Source organism: Oryzias latipes, chromosome 24, assembly GCF_053564925.1.
Source record: "Oryzias latipes strain Hd-rR chromosome 24, Olatipes_Hd-rR_3.1".
NCBI classification, from domain to species: Eukaryota; Metazoa; Chordata; class Actinopteri; order Beloniformes; family Adrianichthyidae; genus Oryzias; species Oryzias latipes.
In genome coordinates, this window is record NC_136260.1 from 24,887,712 (window position 1) to 24,910,087 (window position 22,376).

General features: G+C 47.8%; 2 protein-coding genes across 9 annotated transcripts; both read left to right on the forward strand.

The window, feature by feature from the left end:
* Positions 1–1,822: 1,822 nt before the first annotated feature.
* srsf5b (serine and arginine rich splicing factor 5b) lies at positions 1,823–7,062 on the forward strand. The gene is made up of 8 exons (XM_023953100.2): positions 1,823–1,927; positions 2,065–2,198; positions 4,944–5,014; positions 5,086–5,208; positions 5,273–5,345; positions 6,073–6,146; positions 6,214–6,321; positions 6,391–7,062. The coding sequence occupies exons 2-8, from the start codon at positions 2,073–2,075 to the stop codon at positions 6,710–6,712; spliced, it is 897 nt and encodes a 298-aa protein (XP_023808868.1). The 5' UTR covers positions 1,823–1,927; positions 2,065–2,072; the 3' UTR covers positions 6,713–7,062.
* Positions 7,063–9,034: 1,972 nt separating this feature from the next.
* On the forward strand, positions 9,035–21,036 carry max (myc associated factor X). Of its 8 annotated transcripts, none has more exons than XM_011493207.4 (5): positions 9,035–9,217; positions 9,328–9,354; positions 9,787–9,921; positions 13,386–13,524; positions 20,243–21,036. In XM_011493207.4, exons 1-5 carry the CDS (start codon positions 9,182–9,184, stop codon positions 20,428–20,430), a joined length of 525 nt encoding a protein of 174 aa, XP_011491509.1. In that variant the 5' UTR covers positions 9,035–9,181; the 3' UTR covers positions 20,431–21,036. The 8 variants fall into 8 exon arrangements, with proteins under 8 accessions (XP_011491509.1, XP_004084927.1, XP_004084928.1 ...); XM_004084879.5 differs by having other exon boundaries at positions 13,401–13,524; XM_004084881.5 differs by having other exon boundaries at positions 9,042–9,217; positions 9,787–9,894.
* Positions 21,037–22,376: the final 1,340 nt, after the last annotated feature.

The following is a 22,376-nucleotide window of genomic DNA, read 5'->3' on the forward strand; positions in this document are numbered from 1 at the left end:
AGCACAAGGGTTAAAAATACTGTACTTGATGCAAATATTTCCTTCATATCTCTAAGTGACACCACTGTTGGAAAATCTTGTTTCAAATAACAAGATCATACGTGTTTCAGCAAAATGTTCAGGTTAAATGTTTGGATCCTGCATCAGAAAGGACTAATTAATAACAAGATGAGAGACGTCTGCTACAAACGTCTACATAGAATCTATCCCATAATCAATACATGCTAAGGTAGAAGAAGACTATTGACCCCAACTGTGAAGAACAGCCAGAAACAATCAGTCACCTGTTTTGGAACTGTAATACTACTAAAACATTTTGGAAAGATTGTGCATGTTTTATAAATTACAATTTAGATTCACAATATCAGATGAAATTTGAACATATCATATTAGGCCTTCACGAAAAAAAATATAAGATCAAACGTAAAATTGGCAATTAATCTAATTATAATATTTGGTAAATTTCATATTCACAAATCAAAGTTTTCCTCATCACAACTCTTTTTCCCTGTAATAATTAAAGAATTAGAATCTTATCTACATAATAGCTTTAACAGAAAGGCCATACATATTTATGAAAACTCTGTTTTTGAATATTTTCAATGCATAGTAATCTGTTTCTGTAATATTTCTTTTGTAATACATGGACCACCATGCCCTGACATTCTCGTTGTTATGACTGTTGTTCCTTTCATATATATTTGTTCTATTTGTTTTGAGCACTAACGTTAAAAAAAACGTGGAACATGAATTAAATGCTGGTTTTGACATTTGCCGCCCCCTAGGTGGTATGATAATGATATTGTTTTAATAAGACAACTTTTCAATTCTCATGGAGATCTTCTGACGTATGAAGAACTTCTGTTAAAATTCGGTATTTCTGTTCCACCCAGAGAATATGCCATAGTGTTAGATGCCGTTCCAACCAGTCTACTTCAACTGTTTAAAGGGATTTAGAACACAAGTCAATTAAGAACCCAGACAATTTTTCAGGACAATGTGGATATTTATGTTTATTCAGTTTCCAATAAGCAAATAAGAAATCTTTTACAGACCACAACCTGCTGGGAGGTTTTATTGGAAGTCCAAATTTGTGGACATAAACTGGACTTATGCTTGGACTATTAGTAATAAATACTGTCTAAATAACAAAATAAAAGAGGTGTCCTACAATATATTGCATTGTATATATCCTACCAAAAAAACTTTGAGTGGATTTGTTGGACATGGACCTGTCTTGTTCATTCTGTGGAACTCAGAAGGAAAGTATTTCTCATCTGTTTGTGGACTGCAGACATACAAATCTGTTTTGGATTGAAGTGGGAAACTATATTGCAAATATAACTAAACAAACTGTTACATTTTTGGATAAAAGCAATATTCTGGGTTACCTTAATGTCAAAGTAGACAAAGATTGTATCTTCATTACAGTTATTTTTATTATTGGCAAAACTCCATTTTCATAAAGCCAAATGGTCAAACTCCAAACCTAAATTCCTGCAGTTTGAGTGAAATAAACAAGTACTGTACCATTATCAAACATCTGCAAAACCAAAAAGCAATTCCAACTAATTTAATTTTTGAAAATTTTAAAATTTATTAAACCCAAATGGTTTTAGAATTAATGATTATTTTTGTCTTATGTTGTATATATTTATATAATTTTTGTTTTATTTCTTATATTTTTCTGAAATATGTACACATATCAATTCCCCCTGAGACATTCACATTGTTATTGTATTATGTTCTTTGTCAATAAAGTATGAAAAAAAATTTTTTTTAAAGGTTTGCCGCCGCTCTTCCGCTTTGCTCTATTCCGCAGTCTTTGCGTCACAGGTCACGTGCTCTCCCTCCGCTGAGGCTCCATTTTGTTTTTGTCATCTTCGCGGGAGCAGCACAGCAGAAATTCCTTCCAGACCGTCTGCAGGTTTGTACGCCGCCCCGACTCCTTCCACACGCTCCGCGCGCACGTGCTGCTGCAGGGACGCTGCTGGTAGTCCTGTGGTCGCTGGCACGTGCGCGCTGGTCTGTGCGTGAGTCAGCCTTCGGTGTTTGTGCCCGCAGCCTCCGGGATGAGCGGGTGTCGCATCTTCATCGGGCGCCTAAGCCCGTCCGCGCGGGAAAAGGACGTGGAGCGGTTCTTCAAAGGCTACGGCCGCATCCGGGACATCGACCTGAAGAGGGGCTTCGGCTTCGTGGTGAGTCCGGGAAGTGGGTCGCCGGGTCCGGAGAGACCACAGGCCCGGTGCAGCGTCCCGCAGCCGCCTGCAGGGGGCGCGCAGCGCGCTCACGAGGGAGTCTCATCAAAAGGCACAAAGACCGAGGAAGAAGGTTCTGGTCCGGAACCGAGAGTCTGAATCAGAGACTGGAACAGGGTCTCCATGGGTCTCTTTAAATGTTTTAATACATAAAACTAAACAGAGTATGTATGTATAAGTATATATATGTGTATACTTCTTTAAAAACCGAATCTAGTTACCAATTATTGATCTGTGGACCAGAAGAGAAACAAGTAGAAGAGTTCAGTCTGACTACAAAAACACCAGATACACACTAGAACACACACACCAGATACACACTAGAACACACACACCAGATACACACTGGAACACACACACCAGATACACACTAGAACACACACACCCGATACACACTGGAACACACACACCAGATACACACTAGAACACACACACCAGATACACACTAGAACACACACACCAGATACACACTAGAACACACACACCAGATACACACTAGAACACACACACCCGATACACACTGGAACACACACACCCGATACACACTGGAACACACACACCAGATACACACTGGAACACACACACCAGATACACACTAGAACACACACACCAGATACACACTAGAACACACACACCCGATACACACTGGAACACACACACCCGATACACACTGGAACACACACACCCGATACACACTGGAACACACACACCCGATACACACTGGAACACACACACCAGATACACACTAGAACACACACACCAGATACACACTGGAACACACACACCAGATACACACTGGAACACACACACCAGATACACACTAGAACACACACACCAGATACACACTGGAACACACACACCAGATACACACTGGAACACACACACCCGATACACACTGGAACACACACACCAGATACACACTAGAACACACACACCAGATACACACTAGAACACACACACCAGATACACACTGGAACACACACACCCGATACACACTGGAACACACACACCCGATACACACTGGAACACACACACCCGATACACACTGGAACACACACACCAGATACACACTAGAACACACACACCAGATACACACTGGAACACACACACCAGATACACACTGGAACACACACACCAGATACACACTAGAACACACACACCAGATACACACTAGAACACACACACCAGATACACACTGGAACACACACACCAGATACACACTGGAACACACACACCCGATACACACTGGAACACACACACCAGATACACACTAGAACACACACACCAGATACACACTAGAACACACACACCAGATACACACTGGAACACACACACCAGATACACACTGGAACACACACACCCGATACACACTGGAACACACACACCCGATACACACTGGAACACACACACCCGATACACACTGGAACACACACACCCGATACACACTGGAACACACACACCAGATACACACTGGAACACACACACCAGATACACACTAGAACACACACACCAGATACACACTGGAACACACACACCCGATACACACTGGAACACACACACCCGATACACACTGGAACACACACACCCGATACACACTGGAACACACACACCAGATACACACTGGAACACACACACCAGATACACACTAGAACACACACACCAGATACACACTAAAACACACACACCAGATACACACTAAAACACACACACCAGATACACACTAAAACACACACACCAGATACACACTAAAACACACACACCAGATACACACTAGAACACACACCAGATACACACTAGAACACACACACCAGATACACACTAGAACACACACACCAGATACACACTAAAACACACACACCAGATACACACTAAAACACACACACCAGATACACACTAAAACACACACACCAGATACACACTAGAACACACACACCAGATACACACTAGAACACACACTAAAACACACACACCAGATAAACACTAGAACACACACTAAAACACACACACCAGATAAACAGTAGAACACACACTAAAACACACACACCAGATACACACTAGAACACACACACCAGATACACACTAGAACACACACTAAAACACACACACCAGATACACACTAGAACACACACTAAAACACACACACCAGATACACACTAGAACACACACACCAGATAAACACTAGAACACACACATCAGATAAACACTAAAACACACACACCAGATACACACTTGAACACACACTAGAACACACACATGCATACTAGAACACATGCACACACCAGTGGAGCCGCACTGGAGGCGGGGTCTTGGCCAAAGACACAACCACAGTTGACTGGGGGGAGCGGGGATCAAACCGCCGACCTTTTGATCATCTATACTAGTGATGCACGTTAACGACTTTTCTCTTGTTTTTATGGAACAAGAGAAAAACGTATTTTAAAAACGGATCAGTTCTTGCATTGTTAGCAGACGCTAATTGAGCTGCAGGCTCCGCCCAGTTTGCTGACGGTTTTTCAGCAGACGGACGAACGTCACATTCCTCCAAAACTAAAGCTGGTTATTATTCCAGGTTTCCGGTAGCTCTGAGAAACTCTTCAGATTTGCTGAGTTTGCATGTGACCAACTGTCTGTCACGCAGTGGAGGCCCCGCCCCCACATGTAAAGGCCACTGTTTGTTTGCTTCAGGAGTTTGACGACCCCAGAGACGCGGAGGACGCCGTGTACGAGCTGGACGGCAAAGAGCTCTGCAATGAGAGGTGGGCACGCCGGCCGCGTGGAGACGGCGTTCGCGCCTCCAGGGTTTCCTGACTTTGTGCTGTCACGTCAGGGTGACCATCGAGCACGCCCGCGTGCGCCTGCGAGCGGGCCGCGGGCGCGGTGGTGGTGGCGGCGGCGGCGGTGGCGGGCGTTTCAATGACCGTTACAGCAGAGGCTCGCAGAACAGCCGCAGGTGAGGTCGCTCGGATGGAAGCCGCCGTCCTCAGGTACCTGTCCTCACGTGTTCCTCCCCCCAGCCGGAACCCCCCTCCCATGCGGACGGAGAACCGTCTGGTGGTGAAGAACCTGTCGTCGCGCGTCAGCTGGCAGGTTGGTGTGTTCAGCTTCAGCACGTCTTTGTCTTCCGCTGCTCAGTCAGGATTTTAGATGGTCTGGACTCTGGCGGCGTGGTTCCGTGAGGTCAGTCCTTCTGCGGCAGATTCTGACAGACGTGTTTGTGATGTCACTTTGTAACCATCTCTCACCTTTATTCGCCAGCCTGACTGTTGTGTCATGTGGAAGAGCTCGTTAACCCCTTCAGGGTGGGTTCAGCCAGTCTGTCCTCCTAGTTGATGCCTGCTGGTCATGTGACAATCGCTCCACATGGGGGCGCTGGCGGCCTTCGCTCGCCGGCGACGCCTGCGTGTTTGAGGGCGTGAGAGAGGAAACAGAGTTGAGAAAGCAGAGGAAAAATCGAGATGGTGGCGTATTGATCGATGGTTCGTTAATTTGAGGGACTTCGATCAATCCCCCCTCCCTCCCCTCACTGTGGCGTCCCTCGTCCATGGATATAAAGTGCTTATGCCGGGCTCGGCGAGCCCCCGCCCCCAAAGGGTTTCGCTCTCAGGTAGTAGTTTCCTCTCTTCCACCCTGTTAACTCTTTGCTGGGGGGGGGAGGTGCCACAGCGGCGGTCCCAAAGCCGCGCCCTGCGCCTTCTTGTTTGGTGTGGGCGGGTGGAGTGGGGGGGTCCTGTTGCCTCAGTTCTCCTTAAAGTCAACTTTCTGTGCACGTGCATGTGCACGAGCACCTTCCTCACCTGAACCTCTCCGTGTTTAGGACCTGAAAGACTTCATGAGACAAGCTGGAGAGGTGACGTTTGCAGACGCTCACCGGCCCAAACTCAACGAAGGGTAAGCCCCTCCCCTAAAGCATCCGCAGTGACCAAACCTGACTTTGACCACACCCCCTCTGCTCCAGTGTGGTGGAGTTTGCCTCCTACAGCGACCTGAAGAACGCGCTGGACAAGCTGTCCGGGAAGGAGATCAACGGGAGGAAGATCAAACTCATGGAGGCGTCTAAGAAAAGGTTCCTGTTCTTCTCCCCCCCCCCGCGTTGTGTTCTGAACGCGTCTGAAACCTGTCTTCGTGTCCGTAGGTCCAGGAGCCGCTCGCGCTCCGATAGCTCGTCACGGTCGCGCTCCCGCTCCCGTGGCCACTCTCACTCTCAGTCCCGCTCCCCCAGGCGCTCCCGGAGCCCCGCAAAGGCCCACCAGCGGTCCCGCTCCCGCAGCACCTCCCCTGCAGGGGGCGCCTCCACCCCCAGCCCCAGATCTAAAGAGGCCAACAAACGCTCTCCCAAGACGAGCAAGTCTGTAACGCCATCGTCCCCCCTCCCTGCCCAGAGGGCGTCCCGCTCCCGTTCCCGTTCCCGCTCCCGTTCCCGTTCCCGCTCCGTCTCCACCGACAGCCAGCGCTAACAGCTGTGACTCATGGACCGTGATGTTCTGGGAGATCGGAATTCTTCAGGGAGGGGGTCTGAATCCTGAAAATTATCTTAGCTTGTTGTTGTTATTGCCCCCCCCCCCACCCCCTCCTTCCCTGTGGGCTCTGCCTGTGTCCTGTCAGTCTTCTATTGGGGGGGAGGGGGACTTGTTCAAAACAGACTCCCCCCTCCCCCATCAGAGCTGCAGCATCTACATCTGGGAGCCCCCGGCATTTCAACCCCCCCCCTTCAGAAAGTGAACGTTGTGGAGCTTGTTTGGGTTTTTTGTACAACAGAGCCGTTTTCCTGGTTTCAAACGTAGATCAATAAACCCGTTTAACTAAAGCCGTGTGTGTTCATGTTCACGCACAAACACACATGCATAGACGCACACACATGCAAACGCGCAAACGCACGCACACACATGCAGACACACATGCAGACGCACACACATTCAGACGTACACACAAGCAAACGCACGCACACATGCAGACGCACGCACACACACATGCAAACGCACACTCACACATGCAGCGAACACACACATCCAGACACACGCACACATTCAGACGCACGCACATATGCAGATGCACGCACATGCAGACGCACACACACACACATGCAGAGGCACGCACACACATGAAGACGCACGCACACATGCAAATGCACACACACATTCAGACGTACACACAAGCAAACGCACGCACACATGCAGACGCACGCACACACACATGCAAACGCACACACACACATGCAGACGCACGCACATATGCAGACGCACACACACATGCACACACACACACTTGCAGACACACGAACACATTCAGACGTACACACATGCAAACGCACACACATGCAAACGCACACACATGCAGACGCACGCACACACACATTCAGACGTACACACATGCAAACGCACACACATGAAGATGCACGCACATATGCAGACGCGCACACACATGCAGATGCACGCACACACATGAAGACGCACGCACATATGCAGACGCACGCACACTCACACATGCAGACGCACACACACATGCACACACACACACATGCAGACGCACGCACACACATGAAGACGCACGCACATATGCAGACGCACGCACCCTCACACATGCAAACGCACACACATGCAGACGCACGCACACACATGAAGACGCACGCACACACACATGCAGACGCACACATGCAAACGCACACACACATGCAGACGCACACACACATTCAGACGTACACACACATTCAGACGTACACACATTCAGACGCACACACACATTCAGACGTACACACACATGCAGACGCACGCACACACACATGCAGACGCACACATGTAGACGCACGCACACACGCAGACGCACACACACACACATGCAGACGCACGCACACATGCAGACGCACGCACACACACATGCACACACATGCAGACGCACAAACACATGCAGACGCACGCACACACACATGCACACACATGCAGACGCACAAACACATGCAGACGCACGCACACATGCAGACGCTCGCACACATGCAGACACACGCACACATGCAGACGCACGCACACACACATGTAGACGCACGCACACACGCAGACGCACACACACACACATGCAGACGCACGCACACATGCAGACGCACGCACACACACATGCAGACGCACGTACACACACATGCAGACGCACAAACACATGCAGACGCACGCACACATGCAGACGCACGCACACATGCAGACGCACAAACACATGCAGACGCACGCACACATGCAGACGCTCGCACACATGCAGACACACGCACACATGCAGACACACACATGCAGACGCACGCACACACACATGCAGACACATGCAGACACACACATGCAGACGCACACACATGCAGACGCACGCACACATGCAGACACACACATGCAGACACACACATGCAGACACGCGCACACATGCAGACACACACATGCAGACGCACGCACACATGCAGACGCACACACACATGCAGACGCACGCACAGGTACAGACATGTACAAACTGTTGCATGAACAGAAAGCTGCAGCTCATACAGAACAGAGTTTGGACTGGAACAGGAGAACCGAGGATGATGTATATCATAACTATGGTCTGTGGTTGAAGGACCTGCAGCTGTTTTCAATGTGAAACACATCAACTCTGTTTCTGCGTCTTTTTGACTTTTACTTGACCTTTTATTTGACCTCTCTTCGCGTGTCTTTTGTTTTCCTGTCGTTTCTTTTCTGACTGAATCGCACTTTAAATGGGGTTCCACCCCGCATGCATAGAAATTCCCTTGCCTTCGTATCCCAGGTAGCATCGCGGCGGTGCGCATGCGTGCTGCGCAGCGACAGCCGTGCATGCGTTCGGACGGGTCACGTGTGTCGTGTCGGTCAGAGATCCGCATCTGTGCGTTTTCCAACCGCATGTCCGCGTCGTGTTAACCAGCGTCAACCTCTGAGCAAAGAATGAGCGACAACGATGACATCGAGGTGGACAGTGACGTGAGTGCTCTCCTTTCCCGCCGTTTGTTGCTAACTGACGCACAGATCAGCTAGCTTAGCATTAGCATGATGGAGGGCTAGCTCTAGTGTTTCTGTTCTCTTCTCTGCAGGAAGAATCGCCGACGTTTCACTCTGTGGTGCGTACATCGGCTCACCCTTAAGGACCGAATCTTGTTGCTTCGCAAACAGTCCGGACCGGGGCGCGTGAGCATTGGACTCCCCGCCCCATGACAGTGGTGCGCGTGTGAACAGACGAAGGCGTCAGTTAACGCCACGTCTATTTTTAGACGCGTTTTGTTTTGCCTTTGATTTGCTCAGTGACGTAGAACTTCCGGGCAGTGGGCTCTTTTCCCATTTAATCATCCTTCGTGGACACGCGCCTCAGCACTTTGCGCGCGCGCGCTCCTCCGTTGTATTGCGTGATGGAGTCGTTTCTGAGAACGAACAGCGCTGACTGATCCCGACATTCGCGCCGATGACGTTCAGCTGCGTGAATGACGAACCAGATGAGGGGGTCGGGCTCGTGCGCGCGTGCACTGACTGAAGGCCTGTCGCTGTTGTCGTTGCAGGCAGACAAGCGCGCGCACCACAACGCGCTGGAGCGCAAGCGCAGAGACCACATCAAAGACAGCTTTCACAGCCTGCGGGACTCGGTTCCGTCCCTGCAGGGGGAGAAGGTCGGTGCAGAAGAGGCCCGCCCTAAAGTGGGTTGTGACACGTCTCCTCTGGCTTTCTGTGGATGTTTTCCTGAGTGCAGCATCATGTTTTCTGAGGTTCTGGTGGAGCTGCTGATGGGAGGACCGTCCGCTGGGAGAAGCAGGACGGTCCTCCTCCATCTGCGGTTCAATTCCTGAGTGCTTGATTGTGTTAAATCAGTTTTGTGTCTTCAAATGTGTAAGTACGACTTTTCAGAGTCCGTCTGGAGAAAATCCCTGACCCAGGTGAAGTTAGTTGGACATTGGGCAGACATCCGCTCCGCACTCGAGCCGACACTCAGGCGTTTTTGGGGTCGGTAGACGTTCACCTTTATACCGGTCAATGACTTTACCAACCACAAAAAGAGAACACATCCAAAATCCAAAAGATGTGAGAGGAACGGAAACAAAATAAAAAATTGAATTTGGTATTCATTTGGGTTTTAAAATGTTTTTACTAAACTTTCTCATTTTTTTTCAATAGCTTTTATGTCATTAAAGTCGCTCATTACAAATGAGTGACTTTACTAAAACTGATTAAGGAGATTCTGGATCTACTGTTTAGATCAGCTTTGAATGTGTTTTCAAAATATAAAACATTTTTTAAAGTACTTTTTTTTTTTTTTTTTGCAATAGCTTTTAAGTTATTTGACAGTAGTTTAGATTAGCTTTTCCTATTTTTAGTTAATGTTTAATGTAAATGTTTACGTCTTTCATCAATAGCTTTTCGGTTACAAAGCTGGTGGCGTTGGCCTAATGTCCTGGAATTGTTGACGCGTTTCTCGGATTAAACACCGTTCCTTTGTTCCAAAAGGTTCACGGTTTCGTTGTTGCAAATAAAGTCAATATTTATTCATTCCGTTTTGAAGATAATCACTTCCCACATTCATCTTTGCTTTGTGGCAGCGGCCAAAAACCAATAACATGTCAAATCCCACAATAGCGACACCCGCAGGATTAGCTATATATGTGCACAATATGTGAACTTAACGGCAGAATAACAATTTCCAAACGATTGAATCAAGGAGGAGCCAAACAAATGTAACTCCACATCTCTTGTAGCAAACAAAGCTTTGACGATGGTCTTTCAGTAAAGTTAGCCTTTTCAATCTGTTCTTGATTCAAGAGAAAGCTTTTTTCAATTCTTTGTTAGCTCTAACGGGGTTTGTACGATTGTCGGATCTAATAAAATTTCACTTCTTTTTGACGTAGGACACGTAGGCATTTTATACAAGCAGTGGTTTCCATAGATGCTGGACTGCACAGCGATACAGATGAAGACGCCGCAGCCCCATTCAATGGGGTGTTGGTGAATGGGGAAGGTCAGGATGATGGGTCATGTTCTGTTGAGAACCTTCCATTAAACTGTACAAAGGTACACTCTCTGACCATCTTTGTCCCAGCTCAATTAGCACTGTTATCCAAAACCGTCTTACTTTGGACAAGGTTTGAGCGTGACAGAGACTTTGAGGCGCGTGTTGAGTAAAAGCATTGAAATGCACTGGTCCTTTGGAAGAATGAAAGGGGGCTTGATCTCTTCAGGCGTTGCTCCTGTACTTGGTCTCCCACCCCCTCTGAAGGGTACATCTTCCATAATGGGGCTTTGCTTGTTTACAGATGCCTTTGATGTTGTCAAGGCAGGAATTTCCATTCCAGTAGTGCACTAAAACAACTTCAGCTTCTTTATCAGTCAGTGTTAAAGGGCCACGTCTGTTGTGTACTTTGTCCCATATGTCTATAGAAGAGATTGAATTGGTTTTACTTTTCTTCAGCAAAGATCAGCCTAAGAAACTATACAACAGCAGTTGTGAGTCTGTTCCAGGTGATCAACTTCACGGCATTTACCATTTCTTCCTTTCTGTCATTGGGTTCAATAGAAACGTTCACTCTCTTGTTTCCCAAAGGAACGCAGGGCCTTCAAGAAATTTGGGACTGTCATTCCTCTGGAGACTTATCAGCAGGGTTGGCTTTGGAGTGGCCTGGATGCTCGGTAGAGATTCTGTGTGAAAGCGTGTCTTTACATTGTTAATGTATTTAAAACAGAAATACCGTTGGTTTCAAATTCTGAAGGAATTTGGAGCTCCATCTTTAGCATCACATCTATTCTCATAGCTCCAATCCCGGGATTGTTATGGCCTTTAGGAGTGTCGATTATCACAGCGAAGAGCAACGTGACGTTGGTTCTCTTGGTTGATGTATGTTACTGTGCCATAACGTCCTGAATATCACCTGTAAATGCCACAGGATCAAGAACTTCAGCCATGAGCTTAGATCAGGCCCCCTGCAGAAGTTCTTTGTTTAGTTCCTTAAAAGCTGACTCCACAGTCAAACTCTACTCAAATGGATCCTTACCTTGGATGAAGAACTCCAGATCTTTCCTGCTTCACACACCTGTCTCTCTGGAATCATTTCGGCATAGGGGTTCGTAATGAGGTCTTTCATCAACCTTTAAGTGGACGCTATCAACCGGACGTGAACTTTGGCCGCGTCCGACTTCTATGGTGTGACGGATAACTAAAGTAAAATAAAATGCCACAGCCGTCATAAAACTGGTATTTTCTAAATATAATATAAACTTGAATCCACTTTGTCTGCAACTTCATTATCTTGTGTGAAACAGCAAAGAGTCAGTCGCCACATATTACACAGAGCAGCTTCTGCTCCGTGAGAACAACCGTCAACATAAATCCATATTTGGAGGAAAACTCCAGGTTTTGTCTTTGAACAGCAGCTTTATGTTTGTGAAGCTGAAGACTCTGCTTCGGTTTCCTCACCGACTCTTTTCTCCCCAAAGAAAGTTTCTAAATACGTTATTTGTTTGGCTTTGGGCTGCAGAGTAGGCGCTTTAATTATATTAATTTGTTTTTTCCTCTCTGTGGTCCGGTACCAAGTGACCCACGGCCCGGAGGTTGGGGACCACTGAGGCTCCAAAAAATCTCTAAGAGCTGCAACACAGCAGTTGTACTCATAAAAACAGAAGCTAATTCATTAGCATTAGCACATTCTCTTCTCTAACCTCTGACGCCAAATAATTCCATTAGTTAGACGAATTATTTGGCGACAGACTGGCGACCTGCCCAGGGTATCCCTTGCCTACGCCCAAGTGGCCGGGATAGGCTCCGGCAACCCCGTGACCCCGAAAGGGAATAAACGGTTAAGAAGATGAATGAATGAATAGTTAGACGAGTCTTTATTATTTTTAATTGGCCGACCAAAGAAAAAGGAGGCGGGATTTAGCTAATTTAGTCTGAAAATTTGTTGATGGTCCCTAAATGTGAACGCAGTAAATGTCCAACATCCAGCTAACTTCACCTGGTCAATACTTGCAGCTGCAGAATAGAGGTCTGCACCGAGGCGCAGACTCAGAACTCACATGTTGATCCTCCTGGAGGAGGTCCGGTCAGACGGTGCTGGTCCTCCCCTGCCTTCTGTGGTTGTGATGAGGCCTGTTTGTCTGCATGTGTCACTAACAGCCGTCTGCCAAACAGGCGTCCCGAGCTCAGATCCTAGACAAAGCCACAGAGTACATCCAGTACATGAGGAGGAAAAACCACACCCACCAGCAGGACATCGACGACCTGAAGAGGCAGAATGCGCTACTGGAGCAACAAGGTTCCCTCTTCATCCTGTCTGTCCTTCCTTGTTCCTCATAGCCACCTCCTATTCTGTTCCCCCTTAGTAAAGATAGAGGGTGGAGGTGATCCCTGAAAGAAAGTCTTTTCGGTTTTTAAGTATTTTAGGTTTTTGGCAAGGGGATACAAGACCAGGCTCTTATCCTGCTACGGTTTGGACTCAACACTCTGACTTTTACCGCTACGGTCTAGACTCGGACTTGCACTGCTACGGTCTAGACTCTGACTTGCACCGCTACGGTCTAGACTCTGACTTTTACCGCTACGGTCTAGACTCTGACTTTTACCGCTACGGTCTAGACTCTGACTTTTACCGCTACGGTCTAAACTCTGACTTTTACCGCTACGGTCTAGACTCTGACTTGCAACGCTACTGTCTAGACTCTGATCTTTACCGCTACGGTCTAGACTCTGACTTTTACCGCTACGGTCTAGACTCTGACTTGCACCGCTACGGTCTAGACTCTGATCTTTACCGCTACGGTCTAGACTCTGACTTTTACCGCTACGGTCTAGACTCTGACTTTTACCGCTACGGTCTAAACTCTGACTTTTACCGCTACGGTCTAGACTCTGACTTGCACCGCTACTGTCTAGACTCTGACTTGCACCGCTACGGTCTAGACTCTGACTTGCACCGCTACGGTCTAGACTCTGACTTGCACCGCTACGGTCTAGACTCTGACTTGCACCGCTACGGTCTAGACTCTGACTTGCACCGCTACGGTCTAGACTCTGACTTGCACCGCTACGGTCTAGACCAGGGGTCGGGAACCTATGGCTCGCGAGCCATATATGGCTCTTTTGATCGTCACATGTGGCTCGCAGACAAATCCTTAATTATACCTTTTTATTTTTTCATTAGACCAGTCCTTCTCGGGCGCGATGCGATGCCAGAGGCGCGCAGTAGTAGCGGTGCTTGGAGAGAAAACTATCACTTTACTGTTATCTATTATTTCACAGAGTTTGTACCACCCTCAAACCTGTGAATTGACGTGCCTAAAACTGCGTGCTCCCGTCTCTGAGGAAGAGCGTGCAGTTTCGGGGACGGGATGTGTGAGGAAGAAGGGGGGGGGCAGCAGGTGAATCGCGCAGGGATGGTAAAAACGTAAACCCGCTGTCCGTCACTCACTGCAGCGTGTGAGTTTGTTTGGTTCCATGTCTGTCTCACATCTACAGAACATTCAGACCTAAGATCCCGTTTAAAGTCTCAACGTCTGCATGAAGCAGAAACTCACCACGTATCAACCAGACTAGACCATCAGCAAAACTACCACCAGAAATACTCATCATTTATTAGCAACAGCCTAACAATGTTATTAAAAAGAATCCACAGACTTATTGTACTTTAAAAATGTTGAAATTACATCAAATGCACACATTCACTTGTATATTTAGTTTTAAACATATTGTAGTGGACTGAGTTTAACTTGGCTGTTGGGCCGCGTTAAAAGTTCTGGAGTTCATGGAACGCATCGATCAAGCAGAGATCTGATTGGCCCTCAGTTCTGTCGCTCAGCCTGTTGTTAGGGAGTTTGGACCAATGGGGTTCAACTATGGGCCGAAAAGGGGAAATGGGAGGGCGGGAACGGGAGCAGGGGAATATAAAGTTGGGAGAAGTGCTCTCGTCTCGGCGGGAGAGACTTAGGAGTTGCTGAATTAATTGTTCGGCATTTGTTGCGGTCTGCAGTAACCAGAATAAAGAACCTTAAAAGAGGTTAAGTCTCCGTACCTCAGTGTGGGAAAGGGATGCTAAATTATTGTATGGCTCTTTGGAAATTACATTTCAAAATATGTGGCGTTTATGGCTCTCTTGGCCAAAAAGGTTCCCGACCCCTGGTCTAGACTCTGACTTGCACCGCTACGGTCTAGACTCTGACTTTTACCGCTACGGTTTAGACTCTGACTTTTACCGCTACGGTCTAGGCTCGGACTTTTACCGCTACGGTTCTAGACTCGGACTTTTACTGCTACGGTCTAGACTCGGACTTGCACCGCTACGGTCTAGACTCGGACTTTTACCGCTACGGTCTAGACTCGGACTTTTACCGCTACGGTCTAGACTCGGACTTGCACCGCTACGGTCTAGACTCGGACTTGCACCGCTACGGTCTAGACTCGGACTTGCACCGCTACGGTCTAGACTCGGACTTGCACCGCTACGGTCTAGACTCGGACTTTTACCGCTACGGTCTAGACATGGACTTTTACCGCTACGGTCTAGACTCTGACTTGCACCGCTACGGTCTAGACTCTGACTTGCACCGCTAAGGTCTAGACTCTGACTTGCACCGCTACGGTCTAGACTCTGACTTGCACCGCTACTGTCTAGACTCTAACTTGCACCGCTACTGTCTAGACTCTGACCTTTACCGCTACGGTCTAGGCTCGGACTTTTACCGCTACGGTTCTAGACTCGGACTTTTACTGCTACGGTCTAGACTCGGACTTGCACCGCTACGGTCTAGACTCGGACTTTTACCGCTACGGTCTAGACTCTGACTTTTACCGCTACGGTCTAGACTCGGACTTTTACCGCTACGGTCTAGACTCGGACTTTTACCGCTACGGTCTAGACTCGGACTTGCACCGCTACGGTCTAGACTCTGACTTGCACCGCTACGGTCTAGACTCTGACTTGCACCGCTACGGTCTAGACTCTGACTTGCACCGATACGGTCTAGACTAGGACTTTTACTGCTACGGTCTAGACATGGACTTTTACCGCTATGGTCTAGACTTTGACTTGCACCGCTACTGTCTAGACTCGGACTTTTACCGCCACGGTCTAGACTCGGACTTTTACCGCTACGGTCTAGACTCTGACTTTTACCGCTACGGTCTAGACTCTGACTTTTACCGCTACGGTCTAGACCAGGGGTCGGGAACCTATGGCTCTTTTGATGGTCACATGTGGCTCGCAGACAAATCTTTAATTATACTTTTTTTTTTTTCATTAGACCAGTCCTTGTCTGGCGCGATGCGATGCCAGAGGCGCGCAGTAGTAGCGGTGCTTGGAGAGAAAAATCTGCGCCAGCACCATCACTTAACTATTATCTATTATTTCACAGAGTTTGTACCAGCCGGAAACCTGTGAATTGCCGTGCCGAAAACTGCGCGCTCCCGTCTCTGAGAAAGAGCGCGCAGTTGCGGGGACGAGATGTTAGAGGAAGAAAGCGGGGGGGGGGGGGGGGGGCACGGGGGCACGGGCAGTAAGGTGAACCGCGCAGGGATTGTAATAACGTAAAACCCGCTGCCCGTCACTCACTGCAGTGTGTGAGTGTGTGTTTGGCTCCCCGTCTGCATGTGATCAGTCTGTCTCACATCTAAAGAACATTCATACTAACCTACGATCACGTTTAAAGTATCAACGCCTGCATGAAGCAGAAACTCACCACGGATCAACCAGACTAGACCATCAGCAAAACTACCACGAGAAATACTCATCGTTTATTAGCAACAGCATAACAATGTTATTAAAAAGAATCCACAGACTTATTGTACTTTAAAAATGTTGAAATTACATCAAATGCACACATTCACTTGTATATTTAGTTTTAAAAATATTGTCGCGGACTGAGTTTAACTTGGCTGTTTGGCCGCGTTAAAAGTTCTGGAGTTCATTGAACGCATCGATCAAGCAGAGATCTGATTGGCTCTCAGTTCTGTCGCTCAGGTGGTTGTTAGGTAGTTTGGACCAATGGGGTTCAGCTATGGGCCGAATAAGGGAAATGGGAGGGCTGACGCGGCAGGAGCGAATATAAAGTTGGGAGAAGCGCTCTCGTGTCGGCGGGAGAGATTCAGGAGTTGCTGAATTAATTGTTCGGCGTTTGCTGCGGTCTGCAGTAACCAGAATAAAGAACCTTAAAAGAGTTAGAGTCTCCGTGCCTCAGTGTGGGAAAAGGACACTACATTATTGTATTGCTCTTTCAAAATTACATTTCAAAATATGTGGCGTTTATGGCTCTCTTGGCCAAAAAGGTTCCCGACCCCTGGTCTAGACTCTGACTTTTACCGCTACGGTCTAGACTCTGATCTTTACCGCTACGGTCTAGACTCTGACTTTTACCGCTACGGTCTAGACATGGACTTTTACTGCTACGGTCTAGACTCTGACTTGCACCGCTACGGTCTGGACTAGGAGTTGCACCGCTACGGTCTAGACTCGGACTTGCACCGCTACGGTCTAGACTCTGACTTGCACCGCTACGGTCTGGACTAGGAGTTGCACCGCTACGGTCTAGACTCGGACTTGCACCGCTACGGTCTGGACTAAGAGTTGCACCGCTACGGTCTAGACTCGGACTTTTACCGCTACGGTCTAAACTAGGACTTTTACCGCTACGGTCTAGACTAGGACTTTTACCGCTACGGTCTAGACTAGGACTTTTACCGCTACGGTCTAGACTCGGACTTTTACCGCTACGGTCTAGACTCGGACTTGCACCGCTACGGTCTAGACTCTGACTTGCACCGCTAAGGTCTAGACTCTGACTTGCACCGCTACGGTCTAGACTCTGACTTGCACCGCTACGGTCTAGACTCTGACTTGCACCGCTAAGGTCTAGACTCTGACTTGCACCGCTACGGTCTAGACTCTGACTTGCACCGCTACTGTTTAGACTCAGACTTTTACCGCTACTGTCTAGACTCTGACCTTTACCGCTACGGTCTAGACTCGGACTTGCACCGCTACGGTCTAGACTCTGACTTGCACCGCTACGGTCTAGACTCTGACTTGCACCGCTACGGTCTAGACTCTGACTTGCACCGCTAAGGTCTAGACTCTGACTTGCACCGCTACGGTCTAGACTCTGACTTGCACCGCTACTGTTTAGACTCAGACTTTTACCGCTACTGTCTAGACTCTGACCTTTACCGCTACTGTCTAGACTCTGACCTTTACCGCTACGGTCTAGGCTCGGACTTTTACCGCTACGGTCTATACTCTTCCCTTTACCGCTATGGTCTAGACCAGGGGTCGGGAACCTTTTTGGCCAAGAGAGCCATAAACGCCACATATTTTGAAATGTAATTTCGAAGGAGCCATACAATAATGTAGTGTCCCTTTCCCACACTGAGGCACGGAGACTTAACCTCTTTTAAGGTTCTTTATTCTGGTTACTGCAGACCGCAGCAAACGCCGAACAATTAATTCAGCAACTCCTGAATCTCTCCCGCCGAGATGAGAGCGCTTCTCCCAACTTTATATTCCCCTGCTCCCGCTGCAGCCCTCCCCTTTCCCTTATTCGGCCCATAGCTGAACCCCATTGGTCCAAACTACCTAACAACAGGCTGAGCGACAGAACTGAGGGCCAATCAGATCTCTGCTTGACGCGTTCAATGAACTCCAGAACTTTTAACGCGGCCCAACAGCCACCCAACTCAGTCCGCGACAATATTTTTAAAACTAAATATACAAGTGAATGTGTGCATTTGATGTAATTTCAACATTTTTAAAGTACAATAAGTCTGTGGATTCTTTTTAATAACATAGTTATGCTGTTTCTAATAAATGATGAGTATTTCTCGTGGTAGTTTTGCTGATGGTCTAGTCTGGTTTACGTGGTGAGTTTCTGCTTCATGCAGGCGTTGAGACTTTAAACGTGATCTTAGGTTGGTATGAATGTTTTGTAGATGTGAGACAGACTGATCACATGCGGACCTGGAGCCAAACACACACTCACACGCTGCAGTGAGTGACGGGCAGCGGGTTTTACGTTTTTACAATCCCTGCGCGATTCACCTGCTGCCTGTCCCCACAACACCTCAGCCCCACCCTCTGCTTTCTCCCTCACACATCCCGTCCCCGCAACTGCGCGCTCTTTCTCAGAGACGGGAGGGCGCAGTTTTAGGCGCGTCAATTCACAGGTTTCCGGCTGGTACAAACTCTGTGAATTAATAGACAATTTTAAACTTATACTAGTGCTGGCGCAGATTTGTCTCTCTAAGCACCGCTACTACTGCGCGCCTCTGCCATCGCATCGCGCACGAGAAGGACTGGTCTAATGAAGAAAAAAAATTTGAATTAAAGATTTGTCTGCGAGCCACATGTGACCATCAAAAGAGCCATATATGGCTCGCGAGCCTTAGGTTCCCGACCCCTGGTCTAGACTCTGACTTTTACTGTTATATTCTGAATCTAAATTCATCCTTTATCTGCCCGGCTTCTACCTAACCCCCTACATTTATCCCTTCATATACGGATAGTTATGATAAAATTATGTCTTGACATTCTGTTAGTACCGCTCAATGACGTCTTCAACAGTCGCTGGTCATCGAATTTAGGTCATAGCTGCCAGGGTTCAGAAAATACATGACATCAATTGTGGAACTTAAAAAAGTCGCAGAGAAACAGAAAGTCATTGCTTAGATGTAAACCTGTGTTTTTCAGAGCCAACCTACATGAAGACATGTTTGTTCTACCGGTGGAGGGACCCTAAGTCGCTATTCTTCCTTAAAAAAACACTTTAAGACTCTACAGCTCCAAATGCCCTGAAACTGCCGTACTGGAAGGACTCGCGTTCAGTTTTAGTCTACATCCTGGTTTTGAGGCTCCAAGTTGGCTGAGTTGTGTCAGAGGGACAGAGTTCTGTTCTGTAGCCTCCTGTGTTTGTGGTAGCTTGTTTAGCTCATAGCGTGTGGGCGTGGTCTAACATACGTGTGGAGGTTCTGACTGACATCTATCTGTCCCACAGTCCGAGCTCTGGAGAAGGTGAAGGGCTCCTCCCAGCTGCAGAACAGCTACCCGTCCTCCGACAGCAGCCTGTACACCAACCCCAAAGGCAGCGCCGTGTCGGCCTTCGACGGCGGCTCCGACTCCAGCTCCGAGTCAGAGGTGGAGGAGCCCCCCAACAGGAAGAAGCTGCGCTTGGAGGCCAGCTAGAGGGCCGTGCAGGAGTGAGGCAAGGAGGTATAGGGGGCGTCCCATCAGTTCTGGGGCCTCCATGCCTGGGCTCACACCGTCATTGCCCCCTCAGAGGAATGAAACGGGCTCTGGGATGTTGTTGCCCTCCACCCCCAGCAACACAAACAATCCAAACTCGAGAGGCAGCTTGGCCATGTTTGAACTCTACCCCCCACCCCCTCTCATGCAGGAGGGGCAGGGCAGGAATGCACTGCTTTATTTTATTTGTACAAACTGTTTGCACCAACCCACAGCGTTCTTCTTTCAGTGAAGGAGGTGAGCTTTTTGTGAGCGACTCCAGGGTCCTGGAGCGCTTTTACGAGGTTCTGGAGGACGTTCCGGCTCGAAGGACTGCAGCAAATATCTCCTTAGGAGTGTGAACTTTAGGGTTCCAGGTCTGTCCTGGTCAGCAGGTCCTGAATAGTGGAAGGACTTCCTGTGTCTTCAGGGAAACGTAGTTTCAGTTATTAGTCTGGTCCCATTCCATGGAGAAGGCCGTATGTTGTGCATACTGACCTCTATTGTCTTGAACGTTGAGACCCAGCTTTACTATGAGACTAAAAATAAAACTATTTTATCTCTTTACATGTTTGTGTTTTCTGATCTCATGTGTGTGTGTGTGGGGGGGGGGGGGGGGCATCTTTGATTTTGGTAATTGGGTGAAAGGTTATAAGGAGCTGCTCACCTGCACTCTTTCTGTGCGCATATTCACTTCATTATTTTCTCCCTCTGGGTTCTGTAAATGGACATAAACGCACGCCGGCCGCACGGTCTTTTAGAGGACGGAAACGCCACAGACAGTAACCCTTGTGCCATCTTAGATGACCCCCCCCTTCCATTGAGGTGTTCTCCCTACCATGACAAAGGTGGATAAAGGTGGAAAGATTTCATGTAATCCATGGACACCAGTGAAGATCACAAATCATTGAAGAAAAAAGGTCCAGAGCTCTGTCTAGTGCGGGGGTCACCAACCTCTTTGAGACTGAGGGCTATTTAATGGGCATTAAGTGGTATGAAGGGCGCCACAGGACCTGTCTGCTAAAAACCTCCTAGCCCCCCCCACACACACATTTGCATGCCCTATTAACTCAGTTGCAGAGGGGGGCTAAATCCAAAACACACTAGGTTGCGGGCAGCGGGAGCACCGATTCACAAATTTCAGGCCGTTCAATACTGCCATATATTTCACGATGGCAGAACTAAAGTGCATTAATTACTAATAGCAAGCACTGAATCGCCACCCTCTACTATCAAGGCAAGAACTGTTATGCCCGAGTCTTTATTCACTATCCTCTTACTTTGTAGCGACCACACTGGACATGTCCCAATCTGCTACCTGTGCCTCATGCAAAGCACAACCCCTGTTTGTTGAGAATGACACTCACATAAGTTAGCGGTCAGTCATATCTGTCCGTTTATTTTGAACACACCCACCACCAGCCTAACAGCATTAACTTCACTTCTGCTCACAGCTCCCTCACTTATGGTGAGCGATTTAACACAACTAAGATTCCCCACTTCCCATCAGTCTCCAAAGCTGAAGGCGGGGCTAACCCCCAGATCACCACATTATATTGATTTGCTACTGTATATGAGCAGTGCTATTTTTGGAGCATTCCCGTTTAATGATATTTACCCTTCCAATCCTTTTTTACATTCTGGCTTTAACTGGGACAGTGATCTTTGTGTCTGTTGTGGAAATGATGTAGAAACTGTGGAACATCTTTTCTTTGAATGTTTTTATGTAAAAGAGTTTTGGTCTTCTTTTCATAATTGGCTCAAATCCAAAAATATCATCATTAACCCTTTAAATACAATTAAAATTCGATTACAATTAATTGACAAAATTTGGACTTTCTGATTAATGCCTTGATTGTAATTTCAAAGCATTTTATTCATTCTTGTAAATTCTTTAAGGTAAAACC